General features: G+C 38.8%; 1 protein-coding gene across 2 annotated transcripts in view; it reads right to left on the bottom strand.

The window, feature by feature from the left end:
- Positions 1-796: 796 nt before the first annotated feature.
- Positions 797-21519, bottom strand: part of tacr1a (tachykinin receptor 1a) — a 58870-nt gene continuing 38147 nt past the window's right edge. The window contains exons 3-6 of one of the 2 annotated variants that reach the window (XM_044198106.1): positions 17772-17798; positions 15270-15420; positions 13259-13455; positions 797-9851 (exon numbers count right to left, since the gene is read on the bottom strand). In XM_044198106.1, the coding sequence (XP_044054041.1) occupies positions 9506-9851; positions 13259-13455; positions 15270-15420; positions 17772-17798 (721 nt within the window). In that variant the 3' untranslated portion in view covers positions 797-9505. The remainder of the gene's footprint in view (positions 9852-13258; positions 13456-15269; positions 15421-17771; positions 17799-21519) is intronic. The other variant, XM_044198107.1, reaches the window with a different exon arrangement.

Genomic DNA, 21519 nt, shown 5'->3' with positions numbered 1-21519 from the left:
TTCAGTGAGGCATTTACTGTCCCACAGAGCTATTCCTTCAAGTATCCAGCTTCAAAAACACTTATTTGCATAATGCTACTGGTGCAAAATACTAACATACGGTCACTATACCACACAATTAGGTCATGTTCACTACTGACTGACAATATTATTTGGTCAGTGTAACAGATTACATGCTGTAGGTCATCAAACAAGTCACCTTAGAAGATTGACATTGGTGCTGATTTTATCTTGGTTTTTCAAATGGCCAAATGCTTTTCCATTTCATTATATAAAGTACAAGATTAAATTGAATCTTTTAGTCACACATACATGACAGAGAGTCTCTTGGTATTAAAACTGACAGAATGTTCAGGCCCATGAAGGCAGCTCAGCTGTGGTTTATTATGCATGCAGTGTGCTCTGTCTGAAGGTCCAATGCAGCACATGGCATGTTTTTATCTGACACTAGCAACACACTCAGCCTCTGTTGTTTTTCACCTGTTTAAATCACACACACACACTGAGCCTACTGTCCTGACTGCTTCTTCCTCATCCTCCTTTCTCATCTCTGTGCACCTGTACCGCAGGTCAGGATTCACAAAGATAGAGAGTGAGCTGTGGCAGACACATCTACAAAGTAAATTGTTTTTTTTGTCTACTCCCTTTCTGAAAAGGACTGAAGCTGTGTGGCATTTTCTGTGCCAGATGCTTGTTTCCATCCCTTTGTCACAAATGTTTGATCTGGAGAAAAAAAAAATCCACACACTCGCACGTACACGTTTTGTTGCTTGAAATGAAGACAAACCCAATGTTGTGAATTGTAAATCAATACTTTTTCTTTAATAGAAGACCGATTTTGGCAAAGAGCACAGATAAAAACACCCACTGTACAGTAAATGTGACTCCATAAATGGCAGTTAACAATGGAGGCAGTAACAGATACACAGTCACCTCAGAGCAGTACTCGCATGGAAAAGATACATAAGATTAACTCTCTTTTTTTTTTCTTTTCAAGCATGATTGAAATTTTGAAGAAACAGAGCCATTTAAAATGCTGTCTCAACCTAAATCTCTTTCAGGAATAAGTAAGCATGATAGAAACAAGCAAAACATTATTACAGTACAGAACTCAGACTGGCAGACATGGCTGTGTCGTAAAAGTGCCTGATAACTACTTAGCGTATGTTTCAGATTTATATCTCTTATCCATGGACAGTATTGCATCACATATATGATCAGAAATGTATTTTTTCCACACACTGCACAGTATTAGAGTAAACTCTACATTCCAGAACATTGGACTTCAAATGAAATACTGACTGTGAGGTTGAAGTGCTGACTTTCAGCTTTTGGGGTATTTGAGGGATTTAAAAAAAAATCTTATGGGAACAGTAGGAATTGTAGCCCTATACCCCTGGGGGATATGCATTGAAAGGGCTACAAATTCTACACGGTTGACTGGATGTGAATGTAATCACCCTCAAATTAAAGCTGAGAGTCAGCGTTTTAAAGGATAAGGCCGTGGAATGTTTTTTCTTATTGTCAACAAAACTGGAAAAGACCAAAATCAACAATGCATTAATCCTTCTTGCAATACTTTCTGACTTTCCCAACCTGTCTGGAGCACTCAGTCAGCCCTGATCCTATTTGTTCCGACTGGAGACATAAATCTCAAAAGTATATAGTTTCATTTTTTATTAGGCTCAGTAATTTACTAAAACACTGCAGTTTTAGGCACTGTAGTTTTTAGCCAATGTTACTCAAACAGGAGTAAATAGTGTATTTGTTGGGGACTATAATATATAATATATCAATAATATATCAATAGTCGATTAATACACAGTTGATGCACGGAGTATTTCCAGTAGCAGGATGGTGTATGAGGTATTGATGCAAAATAAACTACAGTGTGTGTGTTCATTGTTCATTGAAAGTCTGAAGGATTATTCTCTAACTAGAAGGATTATAGTGCGCATGCTCTATGAACGCAAATACTAGGAATCTATGGAGCCCAGGAGAGGCCATAGAGAGAAAAAAAATATCAAGATCACATTTTACTACATCGAGTGATCGAAATGCTATTGCGTGCACATGAGATACAATTCGTTCCCACGTTTTGATTGATATATTAAATTTTTTTCTCCATGGCCATTCTGGGGCTCCGTAGGAAGCTTACGAAGACTGAAAAACTTTTTCAGCGTATGTGCCTTCTGATTAAATTTAGGACATAAATGTCAATAAAGCGTCTATGACTGGCGACCTGTCCAGCCTCTCGCTCAATGTCAGCTGGGTTTGGCTCCAGACCCCCATGACCCTCCTAAGGATTAGCGGGCATAGCTAATGGATGGATAAATACAGACAAATAACAAATAAACTAATGACAGCAGAGGCTCACCCTGCCTAGAACAAAATTTCAGTAACAACTGATATTTAGTTTAGTTAGACACAGCCAACAGCATGGTGACAAAGCAGTATGACTATTTGTATTGGAACAAGCACCAGTACTGAAAGAAGATGTCTCTTTATGGCACAGTCGAGTCTAATCACTTTTTAGTTCATCTTTCCATGGATTAATTAATTTTACACAATACAGGTATTTCTATATCATGATAGGTGAGTTCTCTTTTCAGTTCATAATCAAAATGTCACATTCAAAAGTACACAAGATTCACAAAAGAGACCACTGGAAAGGTTGGCATTTGTGCAATATGAAGAAAAGCAGAGAGTAGGAGTATTTTCACAAAACAACAATACTGAGCATAACTGCAGCAACGCACATCTTTACATTGTTTATATATTGCAGAGGCTGTTCTTTGATGCAGTTTATATTTGCAAGGTGCTGTGGTTTTGACCCTTGCAAATGAGAGAATTTCTCTTTTGTATACTGACGCACATGATGTCATTGATGAAGCATCAGCTATATGTGTAAACTATCTTAGAAAATGTTCTCAATGAAGCGCACTATGAGTGATGTCTGTTCCCACTTTCACACACACACGCGCACACACACGTTTGAGCATGCACCCCTGTCACTGATGTGGCAGTCTTTGTATTTTCACCCCATTTAATGACCTGCAAGCACAAATATATGTGTGCCTGTGTGTCAGGTATGCTTCTGTGTGTGTTCGGCTGGTTGCCCTCTCCACTTCTCTAGTGTAATTAGCATGATTGGAGAGCGAGGGATGGATAGAAACACAGGAAGAGATGGTGCTGATGAGGCCATTCACCCCACTGTGTAGCCTGCCTGGTGCCGCTCCTCAGCAACAAGCTGGCATCTTTTGTCTCCATCGCTACAGCTCTCATCAGCGACAGCTGTGTGAGCGTGTGCGTGTGTGTTAGAGAGGCAGAGAGAGAGAGCCTGCCATACGTTCATTTAAGGAGCACTCGTTGAACAAAGTTGATTACACCTTCATTAAAGCCCCAGCCTCTCATTCACCCGCTCCACTTGACCTGTCCAAGCGATGGGCGGACGAGGGAACATACTCTGCATTCAGGATGTAGTGTCTGGATTATTCTTGGCTTGCTGGATATGATTAGGGTACAGCGGTCAAATTAAAAATAAATAAATAAAATGATTATGAGATGATGGGTTGTTGGAGTGTATGTTCATAGTGCTCACTCCACTTCTACATCCCTCTCACTGGCTCAGACAGCTGATGCTACATTATAATGGATACTGTGGATATGTTGTATAATATTAGGCCTGCCATTTGCCACTATAATTAAATTTAATGGGCCTGGTTGGGATTCAAATTCAGTATGATTTTTAACCTTGCACTGACAAATCACATCAAGATTAATTTCACTTTGAAGGTTGGTTAAACCCTGTTTGTGTGGCTGAGTAACATTCTCTCCCTACAGGTTGAAACTGTTGCGATACACTAGAAAACTAAATTCTGCTACACAAAATTTTGTTTATGTTTGGTGTTTTCTCTAATCTTTGCTTTTTTCTTTTAACACTGTAGTTTTACCTCTTCAGGCCTCTAAAAATTATTCAGATAAAACAATCTGAGAAGAAATTCACTGTTTGAATTAACTACTCACAGCACATGCATCATGTGACGATGAGTCACATGAGGACATCACTTTGTATTAAAGGGGACCTATTATGCTTTTCCTTATTTTCTGTCATATATATAACGTTACAATGTCGGATGTTCATATTAAACGTGGCCAAAGGTTCAAATAATAAGGTAAACGCATGTAAAAGTAATCCCTGTGAGCAAAAAGCTCAGGCTTCAGACTGGTCTGAATACTAGGTTTCCAATGTTTTTTTCTACTTAAAGCTATCTGTCCATCTTGAAACTCCATAAACTCCATAAAACATGATCCAGTTTCACCAACATCAGTGAATAAAGTTATAAAAGTTGTGCGTTTTTGTACAGTAATCAGTGATGCCCTGAGCAGATCTGCCATGCTGAGCATGTCTGGTACCTACACCAGCCCCCAGAAACACTCTGCTCCAGTGGTGTCTATTGTTTTTTCCAACCTAATTCTTGTCTCATTTGTGGTCTGATAAACAGTAAACTCATGAAATTCAGTGCCCCCAAATAGCTATTTTCCAAGTTATTATGGCTGTCATATACCGTCGAGCACACCGGCAAGATGACGAGGCAGAGTGGCCCACAAGCACTGGGTGCTGCTTCTCGGTAGGCTTCTGGAAGTTGGCCAATCAGAAGAAAGTGGGCTTTTAGGGAGGGGGGTCTAAATGCCTTGATTTTAACTGTAAATCATGCAAAGCTACACTAGTGGAGTCCAGAATAAAAATATAGAGCAGGAAATGAGCATACTAGGTCCCCTTTAAGGGTTCAAAAGCAAAATGATTGGGAATCACTGTTACTAATAGTCAGTCATTACCAGACCCCAGCAGGGCTGAGCTCCAACTGTGGTCATAGCCACTAGCTGTGGCCGGCTATAACTGGCTGTGGGGTTGTACGTTGAAACAAAGCTAAGCTGGATTCATAGCAGTTGGCATGTATGAGGTAAAAGTTTTGCGACCTAAGAGTATTTTTTTAAATGTTAACTCCATGTAAGCTCTGCAGTTAGCTACATAGGAAAGTGGTAGCATTAATTTCATGACTGACTGCTTTTGGCTGTGTTTGTAAAAGGCTGTGTGTGTAGCTTTGATGGGACTATGCACATGATTATGGCAATTGTTGTAGCTATAGCTGTGGCTGTTATGATTAGTGAGGCAGTTTTTTATGTTGGAACACTAATAACATACTGATGCAGTGAAGTGAAATGGTTGATTTGGCTGAGGGTTGTGGTGAAGCTATTCCTAAACTCACTGTCCTTGAGAGGTCTGTTGGTGCTCATAAGGAAACAACCACAAACACACTAATTTGCATAATCTCTTTACACTTACTGTATGAGCTAATTTACTTGCAGGAGTACATGCAGACAAGGAACATTTTCCTATCCAGCTCACTGACTCCAAATCATCCTATCAGGGCAGGAGGCATTAAGGGTGCAGGTCTTGTTCATACTGTAATCAGATAACTATGTTCTAATGACATCAACCGCAATGCTCTCGTTCTCTCCCAGCTCACTCTATTTGGGCCTCTGTAGCTAAACCAGTCCAGCAGATGCTCATTTAGTTATACAATTTCATTTTAGGCTGATTTGCATTTTTGAATACTTCTGCTCAATAGAATCAAAATCTGATGAGTTGTGGGTTGTTTGCTTATGTTGCCATGCCACTGTCAATCACATGTGATCAAACCGCACCCACACATTCCTGATTTCAAGTGTTAAACTCTTAAAAATAAATTGTAAGTTGAACTTTGATTGTTGCTTACTTGCTTACATCACTCATTCATATTTAATGAAATAGAGAAATACTTGATTTGAAGTTTAGGGGCTTTATGCCATCAACATCATTCATACTACACTGGCTGTGATGTTACTAACACTTAAGCACACATTGTTCAGAGCTGTAGTGGGCTCCAAGACAACACTTGAGCATGTCATACACACTCTTAGTTGAGTTATAACACACTGTTGAGTTATAGTAGACACTTTGACACGGACATACACTTTTGTGTGGAAATAAGTCTAGTGTTAGCACGAAGCCCACTATTGTCCAACACTTCAGCATAGACAAGTGTTGTGTTCATGCATTTCTAGACACAATAACAGGTCATCAAGGCCAGTCCCATTCCTCAAAATCCATACAAGAAATGAAGCATTCATTTCCCCAAATTTGGAGCACACAACTGCTTACCATTTGCAACCATCAGTATCCCACAATCTACTGCAGGTCATTCAGTTGCCTAACTGTGAATTGTCAACTGGTAAAGTTGGGAAATAGCATGAGATCAGGTTGTATTTATCAGCTGTTTACTTTAAGGTTGTCACTGGTAAATACATCATATTAACTGGACCATGGAAAAAGCCACAGTAGTTTTCCCTTAATAATAACAACTTTCATTTAAAAACTGCATTTTGTGTTTACTTGTGTTATCTTTGACAAATATTTAAATTTGTTTGATGATCTGAAACATTTAAGTGTGACAAACATGCAAAAAAATAAGAAATCAGGAAGGGGGCAAACACTTTTTCACACCACTGTATATTTCAATATTTATTTTCATGTCTTTTTAAAGGGTCTGCTTTCCCTGTAATCCATATGATATCCTTGTGTTTCCATACTAATTGTATGTGGGGGTGATGAGTGACTGTGTACAGGTACAGATCACTTTGCCGTAAATGACTGCATGACATCCAAAAATTAACCTGCATATATAACTTACAGTAATATATTTAGTTAATGATATGTCATTAAATGATCAAACAATGTAATAATTTTTAAAATACATGATTATTCAGGGTATAACCACTGTCCTCCCGACTCCTACCAAATTATAATTTTAGTAAAAGTTCTTCTTCTCTAAATCTTGTTACTTTTGAATTGAAGTCCCAGACTATTTTGATGTTCTCATCACTGAATTGATGACTTGGCAAAGACATTAATCTCCCAAAAGCTCTGTAGGATGTATTACTTTTACATTCTAGGCTCTGTGAAAGAGTGAAATGTCAGTTATGGTGATGACAGGGCGATTTGTTTATCCTGTCTAATGTCTGTTGTATGCCCTTCATTTTCTCTTTGCACTGAATGTGATACTGATTTGGTGATATGATATTGATTGTCATTGTGATTCAAATAAAGTCATGTTGCTTCACATCGCCTCTTCAGTTTAATGTCAGCAGACACTGGAATTTATAACAACAGCATCTGTGCTCTGAGAATAGACCAGGAGTTAAGAGGGGAACTGTAGGGTGCGTGTGCGTCCGTGTGAAAGTAACATGATGACTGTCAACAGGTGATCACTCTCTGTATGTGTGTGCATGTTGTGTATGCACACTGCAAAGAATATCCATCTTAAAACATGATTTAACCAAGGATTGAGTCATAATTTTCACAGAATATATCTCAGAACAGTGAGACTATTGAACTGATTTCCAATGCAAAGCAAATGGAAATGATAAAACCTTATTTCTCTTATTTCAAGAAAAATAGGATTTTTAGACTTATATACTTCACTAAGACTTATTAAAATGGATTTAGTCTTTTCTCTTGTATTGTGTGTGTCAGTGTCTGACAAATTACAGCTCTACTGTTTGGTGGATGTGCATGGTTAAAGCCTGTGTTTGTTTTGTACACAGCAAATATGTAAATCTTGAAGATTTTTACAGTAAAATATTCTGGCTTCCATGAATAAACTCAACTTCCTTTAAGAAATTATATATATATAAAAAAAAACTATACATCAAATCTTCCAACTGAGACTTGTGGCAAGTGAATATCTTGAAAGAAGTTTGACTATCATGATATAAAGTGAAATCTGTCGAAACTAATACAACTATTTGCCACTATAGCACTGACAGTTTGACTAAGAATATTGTGAGACAAGGTTAATTTTTTTTCACTAAAATCCCATGCCAAGCTTGTCATTTTTTACAGTGGTTATATGTTTCTGTGTGTACATAGGCGTCTGTGTGTGTGTTTACCACTGTAAGAGGTTAAGACAGTTTGTCCCAGTGGGCTTCCGTAGCCCCTGTTACCTAATCTTCCTTTTTCCTGGACCCCAGCAGAGTGAGCTGTGTCTCTGCTCCCCTCGCCCTTTTGCAGACATTATGCTACGCAGCAAGGCACATCTCTGCACATTAGAGAGCTACAGCTAACAGGCTGCCTCTGCACATTTCAGGCTGCAACATCTACGAAGCCCTTTAAACCTGATATTAACGTGCATCTTGTATGACTGGATTACATTTGGATGGAGCAACAGCATATGAAATGTGGATATTTGAAAGAATCAGAAGATCTGATCACCTAAACCACCCAATACCAAGAAAATGCACACAAATGAAACAGGCAACAAAAAGTGTGTACTGGAGATACATTTGTCAGGTATTAATGTAATCCAGCCAAATCGCATTAAGATACGGAGTGCATGTTACTGCCAGGTGGAAGGGTAGAGCAGCTAATGAGAGTTACATAAATATTTCACAGTTTGAAAGTGGTGCCTTGCATTTAAATCACGACCCAGTGTCATGTGTCTGATAAAAGGTGGAGCAGGTTACACAGACAGGTAGCTGAGGGGACAGTTATTACTGTGAAACTGTATTGATTCTGTAGGAAACTGGAACGTTTCATCTGCTGTCCTTTGCAGATCGATCTCTAAGCTACACACCGGTGTTGTTTGGGTTCAGTGGTGTCACTGAGGACTACATCTGGGTTTGAGGTCTCGTATTGGGCAGTTTGGGTATGGGTTCAGAGTTTATACTTCGTTGATTTTCTTCTCTATCACCTTTTCTGATAGAGCCTTTCAACTGGAACTACACATCTGCCTCTGTTTTCAACACGTATCTTCTGGGAGAGAGTTCCTGTGAAAACCAGGTTTTCTCCATTAGAGGTGTAGAGAACTTTCTGAAAACCCGAGGTCTCCAAACTATGTATCTTCGCAGAGAACACCCTTGTTAAAACGACGAGCCGCTGCGTTCAAAGCATGCTGGTCTCATGTTAGAGCTCCACTCCAAAATAGACTGTGTGAAGTCACACAGCTTGTGATTGCGGATGTGTGAACCTTCACTCTGCACTGAGAGAAGGCTGGTGTGACAAGCAGAGGCTGTGAAGACTGGAGACACTAGTTTCTGCTTCAGTTTAGCATTTGAACTGGAATGTGCTCATGTTGTTGAAGTGCCCGTCATCACTTTTTGACATTGAGCAAACCTTTCGAATGGGAATTGATCATTAACTGTGAGCAGCATGTGTACTTTATACAAGGTGAAGACAGCACTCAGGGAACAGGGACTTAGTCTCACTTGCAAAATTACCTAACATTACGTTCCAGTGAACACTGTGGAAATGTACTCATCAAAAACTTAGACACAGTCACTGGCAGACAAACTCACACATTCACGCTGTGCTTTTGCAGGAATACACGCAGGCAAAAGCAGCAATGTGAACAGTCAACTCACTCTCAGCCCTGCTGTCCGGCAAAATGCCACCTGTGTTTGAGGTCTATTCCTGTAGGTTGTTACTGGAGTAGAAACTGGACGTCTCTGACACTGTTTTGGAGACGCTCCGGGAGGATGACCCATTCGAGGTGAGGTCCAGGGAGGAGCTATGTGGTCTGGCCCCGACCGCCGCCCCAACGGGCCCTGGACCCGCTATCACCTTGACCTTGGGCTGCTCCATGTCATCCCCAACCTGGAGAACAGTGGACACTGTGGTCTCCATCCGGCTGGCCTTGTAAACGCTTGTCTGGGTCTGAAGGTAACGAGTAGATTTGAGTTCCAGGCCTTCGTAAGAGCCTCGAGGGACGCAGGGGCAGCAGTGGAAGGCTTGTTTAAAACCAGCTCGGAATCTGTGCAAGAAAAGCACAGTCTTATTGAGTTATCAACTTTATAAGGAAATTTGTGTTGTGCTGGTAAAATTGTTATCTTATGATTGTTAACAAAATTGCCTAAAATTCCTTAACATCCAACAACAGCATCCATCCAATGTTGTAAAAATCCTCTAGCTATTATAGATGCAAAAAAGCATTCATGGGAGCGCACTTTAATATTGGATTACTTTCAAAGAGCATACAAGAAAGCCCATGATATTATCTCTTCATTCTCTGTTCAAGGTAGTTATACACAAAAGAGAATACAAAATCATGGGCCTCTACAACCACAACATGATCTATCAATGGCATGTGATGGATGAAGATCACAGATGAGGTCAGGTGTACAGATGTATGCTTCTTTTATAATATAATATATATAATATACAGATCATAATATTACTAAAATATGGATTATATTAAGTAAATGGCACAATTGTTGATGCAGTGTTATTTAGTTAGATGATCATGCAATGCAGTTTACAGAAATCCTAGATAAATAATATCCCATGACAGTGATCCTAAACCAGTATTTACATACATATTCAGCTGCAACAAAATTTTTTCAAAAGCAGCCAATTTGGAAATCCTTCTAATCTGACTGTTTACTGTATGCTACAGCTTGATGTAGAACCAGAGAAACAGACAGTTTAACAGAAGACTGACTGATATAGTATTTGCATTCTGACTGTACTGTACAGTGGCTAATAGAGATGTATTGTAAAAACAAACAAAAAAATAGGGAAAGAGCAAAGACTGTGTAACGGAAGCATTCTACTGTTAATTAACACTAAATGTTGCATGTGACATTTACTGATGACCTTTATTGAGACAAATTTGACCAGCAGTTTGAAATGTTGCATAGAAATTACAAAAACCACAGAAGGAAGAGATGACAGAAATAAGAATTATGCAGAAGAGCTAGGGAGAGAAGTGACGAAGGGGGGAAAAGGGAAAATGTCAATCACTGAGAGCAGGAGAGAGATGGGAAGAGATTTATGGAAAATGAGAGGGCCATTATCGGTCACTCATTTGAATTTAAATCGGCGGAGCTGGTAGAGACAAAAGCAGGTTGATATCCTGTACAGAATGATGACTAAACCTCAGCTCACTGCGGTCCAGCCCACATATTTTCATTTTTAGAACTTAATGAATTTCAGAGGCGAAAACACCCAAGTGTGAAATCTCATTTCTCCGACAGCACAAAGACAATTAACAGGTGGCCGCAATGGAAGAATATGGGAGATGATTGATTAAATACAACAAGCAGAGTTGACCATCTGTCTTTATTTTGCCAGACAATGATCTTTAAATTGAATTAATTGACAGGCAGAATGCTAATAACTCCACAGTTTGAGTTTTGAATTGTTGATGTTCACAGTGGGATTCAGCCAGTTTCAGAGATGGGTTTTAAAGTTTGAAGTTTATTCTAACTTCAGTCCATGTGTGGAAGTCTTTGTGGTCTGGAGAGTTGAAGAGAACTGCTTGTCACTAAGGCAGCAGTGGAGGATGGGATATTGCTATGCGATGAGTGTACCTGTGTGTGTGGTTGTGTGTGTCATTGGCTTCAGTCCTGAAGGACAATATGATTGCTGCTAAACAAGAAAAAAACCTTTCCCCCCTGAAGAGTCTCTATTCGAATAATTAAAATAATGACCTAGTCTCAAATATCAACAACAACATGAATAAAAACTATCAGTTTAATTGCTTGTACTTTGCCATTCTTTCATTCAGTGTAAAGCTACTGTCAATGACACTTCCTGTACAGGATTCACATTAAAAGAATTTGCACAATTCTTTTCAAGTATATCACACTTTATTCACCGTACTTTTTTGTTTATCTTGCCTTTTGTCTATCATCAGGGTGGTGCCTTAGAAATTAGAAAAGGGTTATCCAAGAGATGGATTTAAATATTCCATATTAACCTTTCGTATTAGAAAATGGAGAGTCAACCTTGAAATACTGTATTTCTAAAGTGTATTTTGAAAAGTTGGTTGTAAAGTTGTGTTGATATGCTTAGACACAGACATTTATATTTCTCTTTTATATTTCTATGATGATCTATAAGTCACATGACAGTTTGATGGACTGTATATAAAAGAAACCGAAAACAACCTCAGACGTCAGTGTGAAGTTAAGGTAGCGAAAAGTGCATGGTGTACTAGGGCTGTCACTTGAAAAGAATCAAGTTCAAAAGAATCAATTCAATAACATGCTTACATTAAAGTACGAATTCAACTGTGTTACGTATTCGTTAGTGTTCAAATGAATTCAAAGGCAACCCACATAGCCTAATCCTAAAATGTAGAATTGATGTTGTTCCGTTCATTTGCAGTGCCTCCGCTGCCTCACTGAGGAAGCATTAGCTGACAAGCTGACATCACTGTAAGGCAGTGGTAAGCTGATGTTACTGTAAGGCAGTGGCATTTTACAAAGTCCGTAAGCAGTCTCACGTTTATCCATTATTTTTTCATCTATGGTGTTAAATCCAAAATGCTTTACATCAAACATAACTTCTGAGATGGTTTGCTCACTATTTTGTTTGGGGGGAATTTTAGCCTTTATTACAGTCAGTAGAGTAATGAGGGAGCGAGAGATGTAACACAGATCCCTGGTCCGACTCCAACTGGAGACGTTGCGGTATATGGTTGGCCCCTAAGCTATGGGAGCGCCCCACAGTTCGCTAGTTTTCTCCATCTCTCTGTTAGCAAAGAGAAAACCAAACAGCTAAGTTTATTGATGGGGTAACAGGGTTTGCAGTTGATCAGATGGACAGTACATTTTGGAGAAAGCTCCCTGCTGGAATACAGGGCACAGATTGTTGGGCTCAAAAATTGTGAACAGGTCATTAAAGATAGAATACTTTTCCATGGTTGAATGGTAATTCTAATTTTGAATAAAGAGTGACAGCCCTATAGTGTAATGGAGAAGAGTTGTGTGGTTTGTTTTAATTTTGATGAACTTGCATTAAAGCTCACACTGGTTTCCACTGAGCTGTGTGCACATTTTCAATTAACAGTGTACCAGGATAGAGAGACATTATGCCCTTACAGTTGTTGGAAAACTTTACATGTGTAACATCTGTGCAGGAAGTGTTGAATGTTATTGACAGCAGCTCAATACCAAACATAAAAATTAATTAATTAGTGAGTAGTTCTGTTAAAACAACACAGTAGCTATTATGGAATGACTATGCTTTTGTTAAATGTACAAATTAAAGTTGGAGTAGATCATTTAATCATCATCAATGTAATTTCTCTGTCTCTAATATAAACCAGGTTCAAATGAAAGCCTGGTTCTCTCTGCAGTTGAGTTAAATACTTGAGAATTTACAGTAAATGAGTAATATATCAATATGTGTGTGTTTGTGTAAGTGCTGACTAACCTGTCGTTGAGGCAGCAGTAGATGATGGGGTTGTACATGGTGGAACTCATAGCCAGCCACATGATGGCCAGATAAACCTGCTGAATGAACCTTTCTTCAAACATGTCAGGAAAGAACTGGTGCAGCAGGAAGTAGACGTGGAAGGGCAGCCAGCAGATGGCAAACGTACACACCACCACAATCATCATCTTCACCACCTGTTGGACACATGACAGCACCATATTACCTTATTTTTTACTGTTTTGCTTCCCCCCTCCAGTTTGGATTTCACCAGTGCCCATGTACTTTTCAGACTAGATCAGAATGACAAATTGGTGTTTCTTTAATATTTCAAAAAGCCTTCATGCTGCAAGAGATGTCACAGATTTTTTGTTTATTATCAAAACGCTAGACATCTCAGTACAACAAACCTGTCATAAAATTCCTGTCTAATGATTTGATAATAATACATGCTGCACTGCATTGATTATCTCCCTGAGGACTCAGAATTCACCTTCTCTTTCCTTTAACAAGCCTCTCTGTGGGCTAAGAAAGTGGCAACATATCTGTCCATCCAGAAAAAGCTCAGCTGCTTTGAACTTTCTGTCTGTCAAAATGGAAATCTAATACACAGAGGCACATCATTAGTACCGTCAATAACAGACAGTACACACTGACAATGAATTGAAAATAATGTACATGGACAGATGTAATAGATCTGTGAAGCAGCCTCATTAGAGTAGGAGGTGGACTGGTGTCCTGCACAGGTAACATGATCAAGGAATTTCTGCAATCAATAAGGAAGACTGAAAACAAGAAAAAGAAAACTATTATAGTTTGGCTCTTTCAGTGTGTTTGCAACAAATGTGTTTTAAAATGTTTGTTTCTAAGATTTCTGTCCATCGCAGCTTCCAAGAAACATCATAAATGCCCTTTCTCCCATGTACAAGTCTCCATTATAATTGTATGGCCAGTAGGAGAGAAGAACACTAAGAGTCTATAAATGCTAGAGGCTCTGTGAGGCTATATTTAGCTAAGCTAAATGCTAATATCAGCATGCTAATTCTCACAGTGACAATGCTTACATGCTGATGTTTAGCAGGTACAGTGTTTACCAAGTTCACTGTCTTAGCATCAGCATGATAGCATGTTAGCATACTAACATTTGCTAATTAGCACTAAACAGATATACACCTGAGGATGATGGGAATGACATTAGTTTTGGAGTTATTTGGCCAGAAACCAAAGTTTTGGAGTAATTTAAATTTTGATCTGATGATGGCTGTAAATAAAATGTCAAAGGATCACCAAAATACAATTCATACAGAGGGAGACATGAATGTGTGTAACAAATTTCATGACAATCCATCCAGTAGTCGTTGAGACATTTCACTCAAAATCATGGATATCAACCTCCCCATTCTCTGGGGACCATGAATGTCTGTACATTTCACTGCAATCCATCCAATAGTTGTTGAGATATTTTAGTGGTGGACCAACTGACTGACCCACATTGCCATCCATGGAACCACACTTCTAGCATGGCTAATAATAGATTAATAAACAAATTAAACAAAGCAAGACATAAAGTGACCGAGCAATCTAACATACAGAAAACTAAAGTAAAATAGGATGAAATACAGTATGAAGTACAGAACTGCAACACTGAAACTGTAAACACACCTAACAAGCATGGACAATGAAAGATGACTGAAAAAGAAAAACAGGTAGAGGAGAAGAGCTGATGGTAAAAAGAGAAGATGAATAGGGTGCGGTGGGCTGAAAAGACAACGGGTAGACTGGAAAACCACCAAAGTAGAGAGGATAAAAGGAGAGAGGGCTGGGATTTAGGTTCATTGTGCTGTGATGATAATTTCATTACTGGAGGAAAAATGCGGGCAGACATGAATATTGTAGCCACATCATGTTTGGGGTTGCAGTATACAAAAGCGCATGTGACAAGGTTGGGGTAATCTGAATACAGTAGTTGGTAATCCAAATACTGTGGAAAGCTATCTAAAATGCAGGTTACCTTGCGTTTGGCAGTCAGCTGTTCCTTGTAGCGGTCAGAAGAGTCTCCAGGGATCTCACTGGCCCAGAGGGTCAGTCCTACCACCAGATAAGCACAACCCATCACCAGCAGAGGAAGGAAGTAGAGCAGGACGGCCACACACACATAGTACCTACAACAAGACATACAGATGGGTGACAAATTAAAGGAAAGGGTGTATGCTTCCAACTTACATTTTGTCTTATGGTCTTATTACAAGCTATGATCAATTTACAGGTTATATATGCAGTGGTATATAGTCCTCCTATTAAAACATAACTTAACTGGTAGGCCTAATATATGTTACGACATCTGCTATTATGACAACATGTATAGGTTATGCACACATATCTTTAACAGTAAATGAAATAGTTAAATAAAATCACACAAATTAGATGTCCACATATTTCAGCAATCTTTGTATCTCATGAATGTCTTTTGTCTGTCTGCTTGTCAACTCCTCCCTCATCCTTGTCGCTGTTCTCCAAAATCACTGCTAAAACTTCACTAACTGTGTATTTGCCTTTTCTCTCCTCGTCTTCTTCTTATATGTGTTTTTTATGGACTGTCTCTTTCCTCTCCATGTCAACTCATTGAAAATTGCAATGTTTGTTTGTAGTGTTAGGTGACGGACGGGTCCTTAGTGATTCCCTGAGTGTCCATTGGTTTGTTTCAGCCAATGCAGATGGACACACAAACCCACCAATTACGAACGGTGAGAGACAGACGAGAGCGCTCTTCTCTTCCTCTTCACTGTGTGAGTCACGTATGATCTCACGAGAATAATGACTTGGAAGCGGAGAGTCTAGAGATTCCGACGAAATCTAAACCATATTTCTGTGCTGTATTATCGCGGAAATATTAATAGAAACATCCAGTAAAAATCGAGTAGATGTGTTTGGCGACCCCAGGGGTTTAAGAGACCGAGCTGTCTTGTAAATTCTCGCATCCAGGGGTGATATGCATTTGCGGGACGAAGGCATAGCTAGCAAACTGTAGGCTGTAGTAACTAACAGCAATGACAGTAACTCACAATTGAGCAGGCGAACCACTGATGCTAATGCACTCTAGTTTCAACAAATCTCTGAATTTCCTTTACATGGACTTTGATTGATTAAGACCTTGCTGAAACAAAGAACGAAAGCCAGGTACACAGAACACTACATTGGTCATAATACCTCCCCCCAACAAACAAGGAGCTGTGTCAAAAGACCCTCTGAAGATGGATTCACTCAATGTACTTCCATTGAAGCTTCACGTGATATGTGAGATACTTATTTCTGCTCAGAAATCTGATCCCTCTCTTGCTAAATGCTTCTCTTCAATGTCTAAAACAGAGAGAGATGAGGCCTTTCTCATTTCTCAGTTTGTACCTTCTCGATTCCTCTCCTTTACTCGCGTCCCTCCCACCAGAGATGCAAACGGAAGAGGCGAGGAAGAGTGGCGAAGAGAGAGGGGTCGAGGCAACAGGCATTTAATGAAATTAGATATCCTTGCTTCAAAGTCGTCATTTTAAAGCGACGTCAATTAAATACAACGTGTGGCACAGCTGCATCATCTGCCCGATGTTTTGTTATAGCCTACCGCTGTATTTTATGATCTCTGTCAGATGATCATAACACAGTTCATGACAACTTATATATTTACTTTTTAATTAAATTCACCACGTGGCATAATGTGACAAGAATGCATGGATGTCATACTTTTTCTTTTATTTAACACACACACATACACACACATACACATACACACACACACACACACACACACACACACACACACACACACACAGTATATAGCCTTTATACATTTTATTGTGTGAAGCACTACAAATGTTTGTATGACAATTACTACACAAATATAGTGACATACAGCATATTTATATATATATATATATATATATATATATATATATATATATATATATATATATATATATATATATATATATATATATATATATATGATTAAAGGGATATACAGTATATTATATATGTGTTTGAGTTATACAAGCTACTGTATATTACATAGGCCTACACACAAACACACTGACAAAGTAAAATTGATCTCAAATGTAGCCCATAGCCCTGATTGCATGTTGTCACAGGACTATACTTTTGGATGGCATTTGCAGACTACATAATGGGCAATAGACTATATGACAACATGAAATACAGCCAATTAGTTCTGAGAAGAAAGTTGTTGTTATAATAATTTGACATTAGCAACTGCTTGCACTTGTAAACATCATGTCACGATTATAGTAGTTAACCTGGGTGTAGCATAAACATAATTAATATCAAGGTGAAATGTTATTAAGGAATGCGGTTAGAACAGTGCACCTTACAAGGCGATATACAAACGGTGAAGGGCAGAAGGTCTGATCACGCATTTGATCATCTGAAATCATTAATACAACTTGTAAATACAAAAGGATCACTGTCACGCAATACTTCCACAAAAGAGACACTGATGTATCCTCACTCATAGCTTCTCTGGCAAGCCGGTGCGCTGAGATCAATTTCCGGGTCACAGGCAGGAGGACGGAGGAGTGAGGAGACAAGGAGACACAAAACAGAGAAATGAGAAGAGCTCATGGAAAGCTGCTTGTGTCCTTACTTCCTGGAGGATGGAGTCTTAATACGCAAGTGGATCTCGCATGCAGCATGGTTGGGAAAGTCTGAGTCTGAGAAAATGAACCCTGATCAGGAATCATCTAGTGATTGGAACATTATGTATCAAATTGTCCCTTCTGTCTATCGTCAGCATGTATTGTCTCTTGTACATGACCACCCATGGTCTGGGCACCCAGGGGTCACAACAACAAGATACTTAGACATTTCTATTGGCCTGGATTAAAGGCAGACGTGGTGCAGTTTTGCTGTACCTGCAAAACCTGTCAGATTACAGGGAAACCAAACACTTTGTCCCATCCCAGCACTTGGTGAACTGTTTGGTAATGGGCCAACACAATCCACAATTACATGCTTAAAGACAAGGCCTGGTAATCAGTTCCATTAACAGTAATGTGTACTGCCACACGTTTTCCAGAGGCTATTCCTCTTCGAATAATTACTGCTACTTAAGTTGTTAAGGCTGGTTTTACAGCACTTTTGGCTTACCAAAAATGGTTCAGATGGACCAAAGCACTAAATTCCTATCCAAACTTTTCAAACAGGTCATGCAAATCTTAAGCCCACGGCACACCAATCAAACATTCTCCTACAACAGGGAACATTCTAATATTGGCAGTTGTCTTAGAATGTGTGCGTCTGTGTTTGTTGGAGAATGTTTGATTGGTGTGCAATGGCCTTTAGGAATTAAACATGTTGTTTCCACTGCATATCACCCTGAATCCCAAGGATCACTGGAGTGCTGGCATCAGACTCAATCAAATCCGTGCTGCAGAAATACTGCTTGTATACTGGTAAAGAGTAGGATGAACGGGTGCCACTGATGGTGTTTGCCATACGTGAAGCTAAGCAAGGGTCTTGGTTTCAGCCCAGCTGGACTTGTCTTTGGCCTTTCTATTCGAATTCCTTTAAAGCTACTAAAGGAAGCTCCTGTCGTCCAACCAGTCTGTCAAAACTAACGTCTTGGACTATGTTTCGCAGTTTTGTGAGCGTCTGTTCTCAGGGGATGATGACGCCACTACGACGCCACTACGACGCCACTACGACAAGAAGGCGATTTCTTGATCTTTCAAACCAGGTGACAGTCCTGCTACCAACTCCTGTCCAGTCCAGTCACACCCAGTTGAAACATTGCCAACTCAATTCTGACAGTTAAAGACATGGTTAGGGAGAAGTCAAAGGAGGGAGGGATTTTGTTAGAGATTGATTTAAATAAATCTTTTGATATATTAGAGCATTCTTTTTCGGGAGCTACTTTGGTGAAAGGATCTAATTTTGTTAAATTATTTAATTTATTATAAGTACAACGATCATCTCACGCAGGACAATGCTGGGAACTTTCTCCTGTAGACTCATCCAGTAAATACAGCTAAAACGAAAGCATGGAGAAAGCTGTCAAAAAACCTGAATCTGAAGAGAAGTGGGAGAAACTCTTCCCCAGTCATAACATCCATCTGATCTGGACTAACACAACACATTCCAAACACTTCTCCCCAAATATTTAGCACAGATTTTAAGATCAGACACAGAGAATTTTCACCAGCATTGTCCTGCACCAAATCCATTAAAAGGTGTATTCTCATGTTTGTTCTGTGAAGATGAGGACCTCGAGCACATTTTTCTGGAGAGCTCCCAGGTCCGTCCTTTTTGCGAGCACATTAAAGTGCTCCTGTGCACTGTGAAAAAACGGACAGACACAATGGAAATGGACCATTTTATTCAGACTATGTGGCAAATCAAAGGATTATAACAGCAACACCATCAACATAATGCTGGCTTTCCCCAGACAGGGCATCTTTGCTCGCCAGAACTTTGCCTTATATGAACAGAAAAAAAATTGACATTTGGACTTTGTATACGAACTGCTTGTAAGCCCACTTTAGGCAGCTGTTTGCAGCCGACCTGGAAGCTTTTAAAATCAATCTCATGGACAAAAACAATTTATTTGCCATCACTGAGTATGGTGCTTTAATTTTAAATTTTATATTTTTGTTTGGAAATTTTGATATTGATTATTGATATTGAATGTGTGTGAGTGTGCTTAGCATTGTAATGAGTGTTAAAGTTTGAAAAGAAAGTTTGAACTTATTGGAAGAAAAATGACAGCAGTTTGTTGTCCTAGTGTCTTTGCTAAGTTCATGTGTTTTATAATTTAGTGTGAATATATTTTTGTTGTTTTTTATTATAGCGCCTTATTTCTTTTTTAAGGGAGTTCCTAGTTTAATTTAAGGTGATTTATTTAAATGATGGTTTATTTGTTTTTTTCTGAACTAGAGTTGGTTAAATCTGTTTTTTGTTTTCTTGTTTTCTACTGGTATTAATGTTGAAATTGATCAATTTATTTCTGAAAGTTTAGATCATTGGGATAGTTTATTTTGAATGCATTTCAGGGCACTTTATACACTTATGTTTTAGTTTAGTTATGTTTTATTTGGGACTTTAAGCTCTGTTTAGCTTCTAGCTTAGCTTTTTTGTTTTTTGTGTTCTTTTTTGCTTCTTAAGCTTAGTTTTTAGGTCCTTTTTTAGCTTGTATTGTTTTCTTTTATTTTGATATTTGATTCTATTCTGAAAGTATCATTTTTGCCTGATTTAATGCACTTTTTATTATATAAGTATTTTGTGATTGTTTTATGCACTGTGTGCCAATTGTAAATATGATTTGTCAAATTTGTATTTTTGATAATAAAATATTAAAAAAATGTGACGTACTTCCCAGCCCTATCATCACCACTCATATGCAACATCCTGGATGACTAATGTCATGTAACCAAAACTGGATCAAAAAACTATGTGCACTGTTTTGTTACAATACAACTTTACAATTGACTTAATTTAGTATCAGCAAGTGAGATGGTCCATCTTTAAGATAATGATGGTAAAGTGACTCGTTAAAGTTGGACTTGATAGTGGATGTGGTAGTAGTGGAATTTTTATTTTGATGATTATGCTTTTTGCTTACAGTTGGACAATATCCTTGGAGAGTCAGAGAGTGATTCCTCTGAATCTGAATTATCCAGCCATACAGGATCAGACCCAGAGTGCAATCCAACTCAGACTGCATCATCGTCCAGTTATGAGGAAGATTAGAAAAACCAAGACAAAGATTCATCATGTGAGAAATTGTCCAGTGATGAAGATATCAAAGATCCAGACACAAATTCAAGCAAAGATGAAGATCAGCAAAGAGGCAAGTGCACCATTCAAAAACACAAGAACCGCTGAACTTATGTGAAAAGAAAAAACAAAGATGAACAAAACAGATAATGTTGTGTATGTGACTATGTGTATGACTGACCATAAGAACTCGTGCTATAGTGGCCAACCAAACTTAAAGATGGCAAGGCATTTGCAGAGAAAGCATATGGAGATCAAGGATGAAGCATTTGCCTTCAGCTTTCCATTAGGATCAAAAGAAAGAGAGGTTCTTTTGTCCAATAAAGGAGATTTCAAGCATAATACCAAAGTCCTGGAAAAAGGCAGAGGACAACTAGTGACATGGAAGCAGCCCTCTGAAAAAGCTTCTTTTGAGGATTATTTGCCTTACCCACAGGGGCGACTGGCCAATAGAGGACGCTAGGGCTTAATTTAGCCTAGTGGCT

The sequence above is a fragment of the Siniperca chuatsi genome, linkage group LG5, assembly GCF_020085105.1.
Source record: "Siniperca chuatsi isolate FFG_IHB_CAS linkage group LG5, ASM2008510v1, whole genome shotgun sequence".
Classification (NCBI taxonomy): Eukaryota; Metazoa; Chordata; class Actinopteri; order Centrarchiformes; family Sinipercidae; genus Siniperca; species Siniperca chuatsi.
The sequence above is the reverse complement of the archived record's forward strand: the minus strand, read 5'-3'. Positions and strand labels throughout refer to the sequence as shown.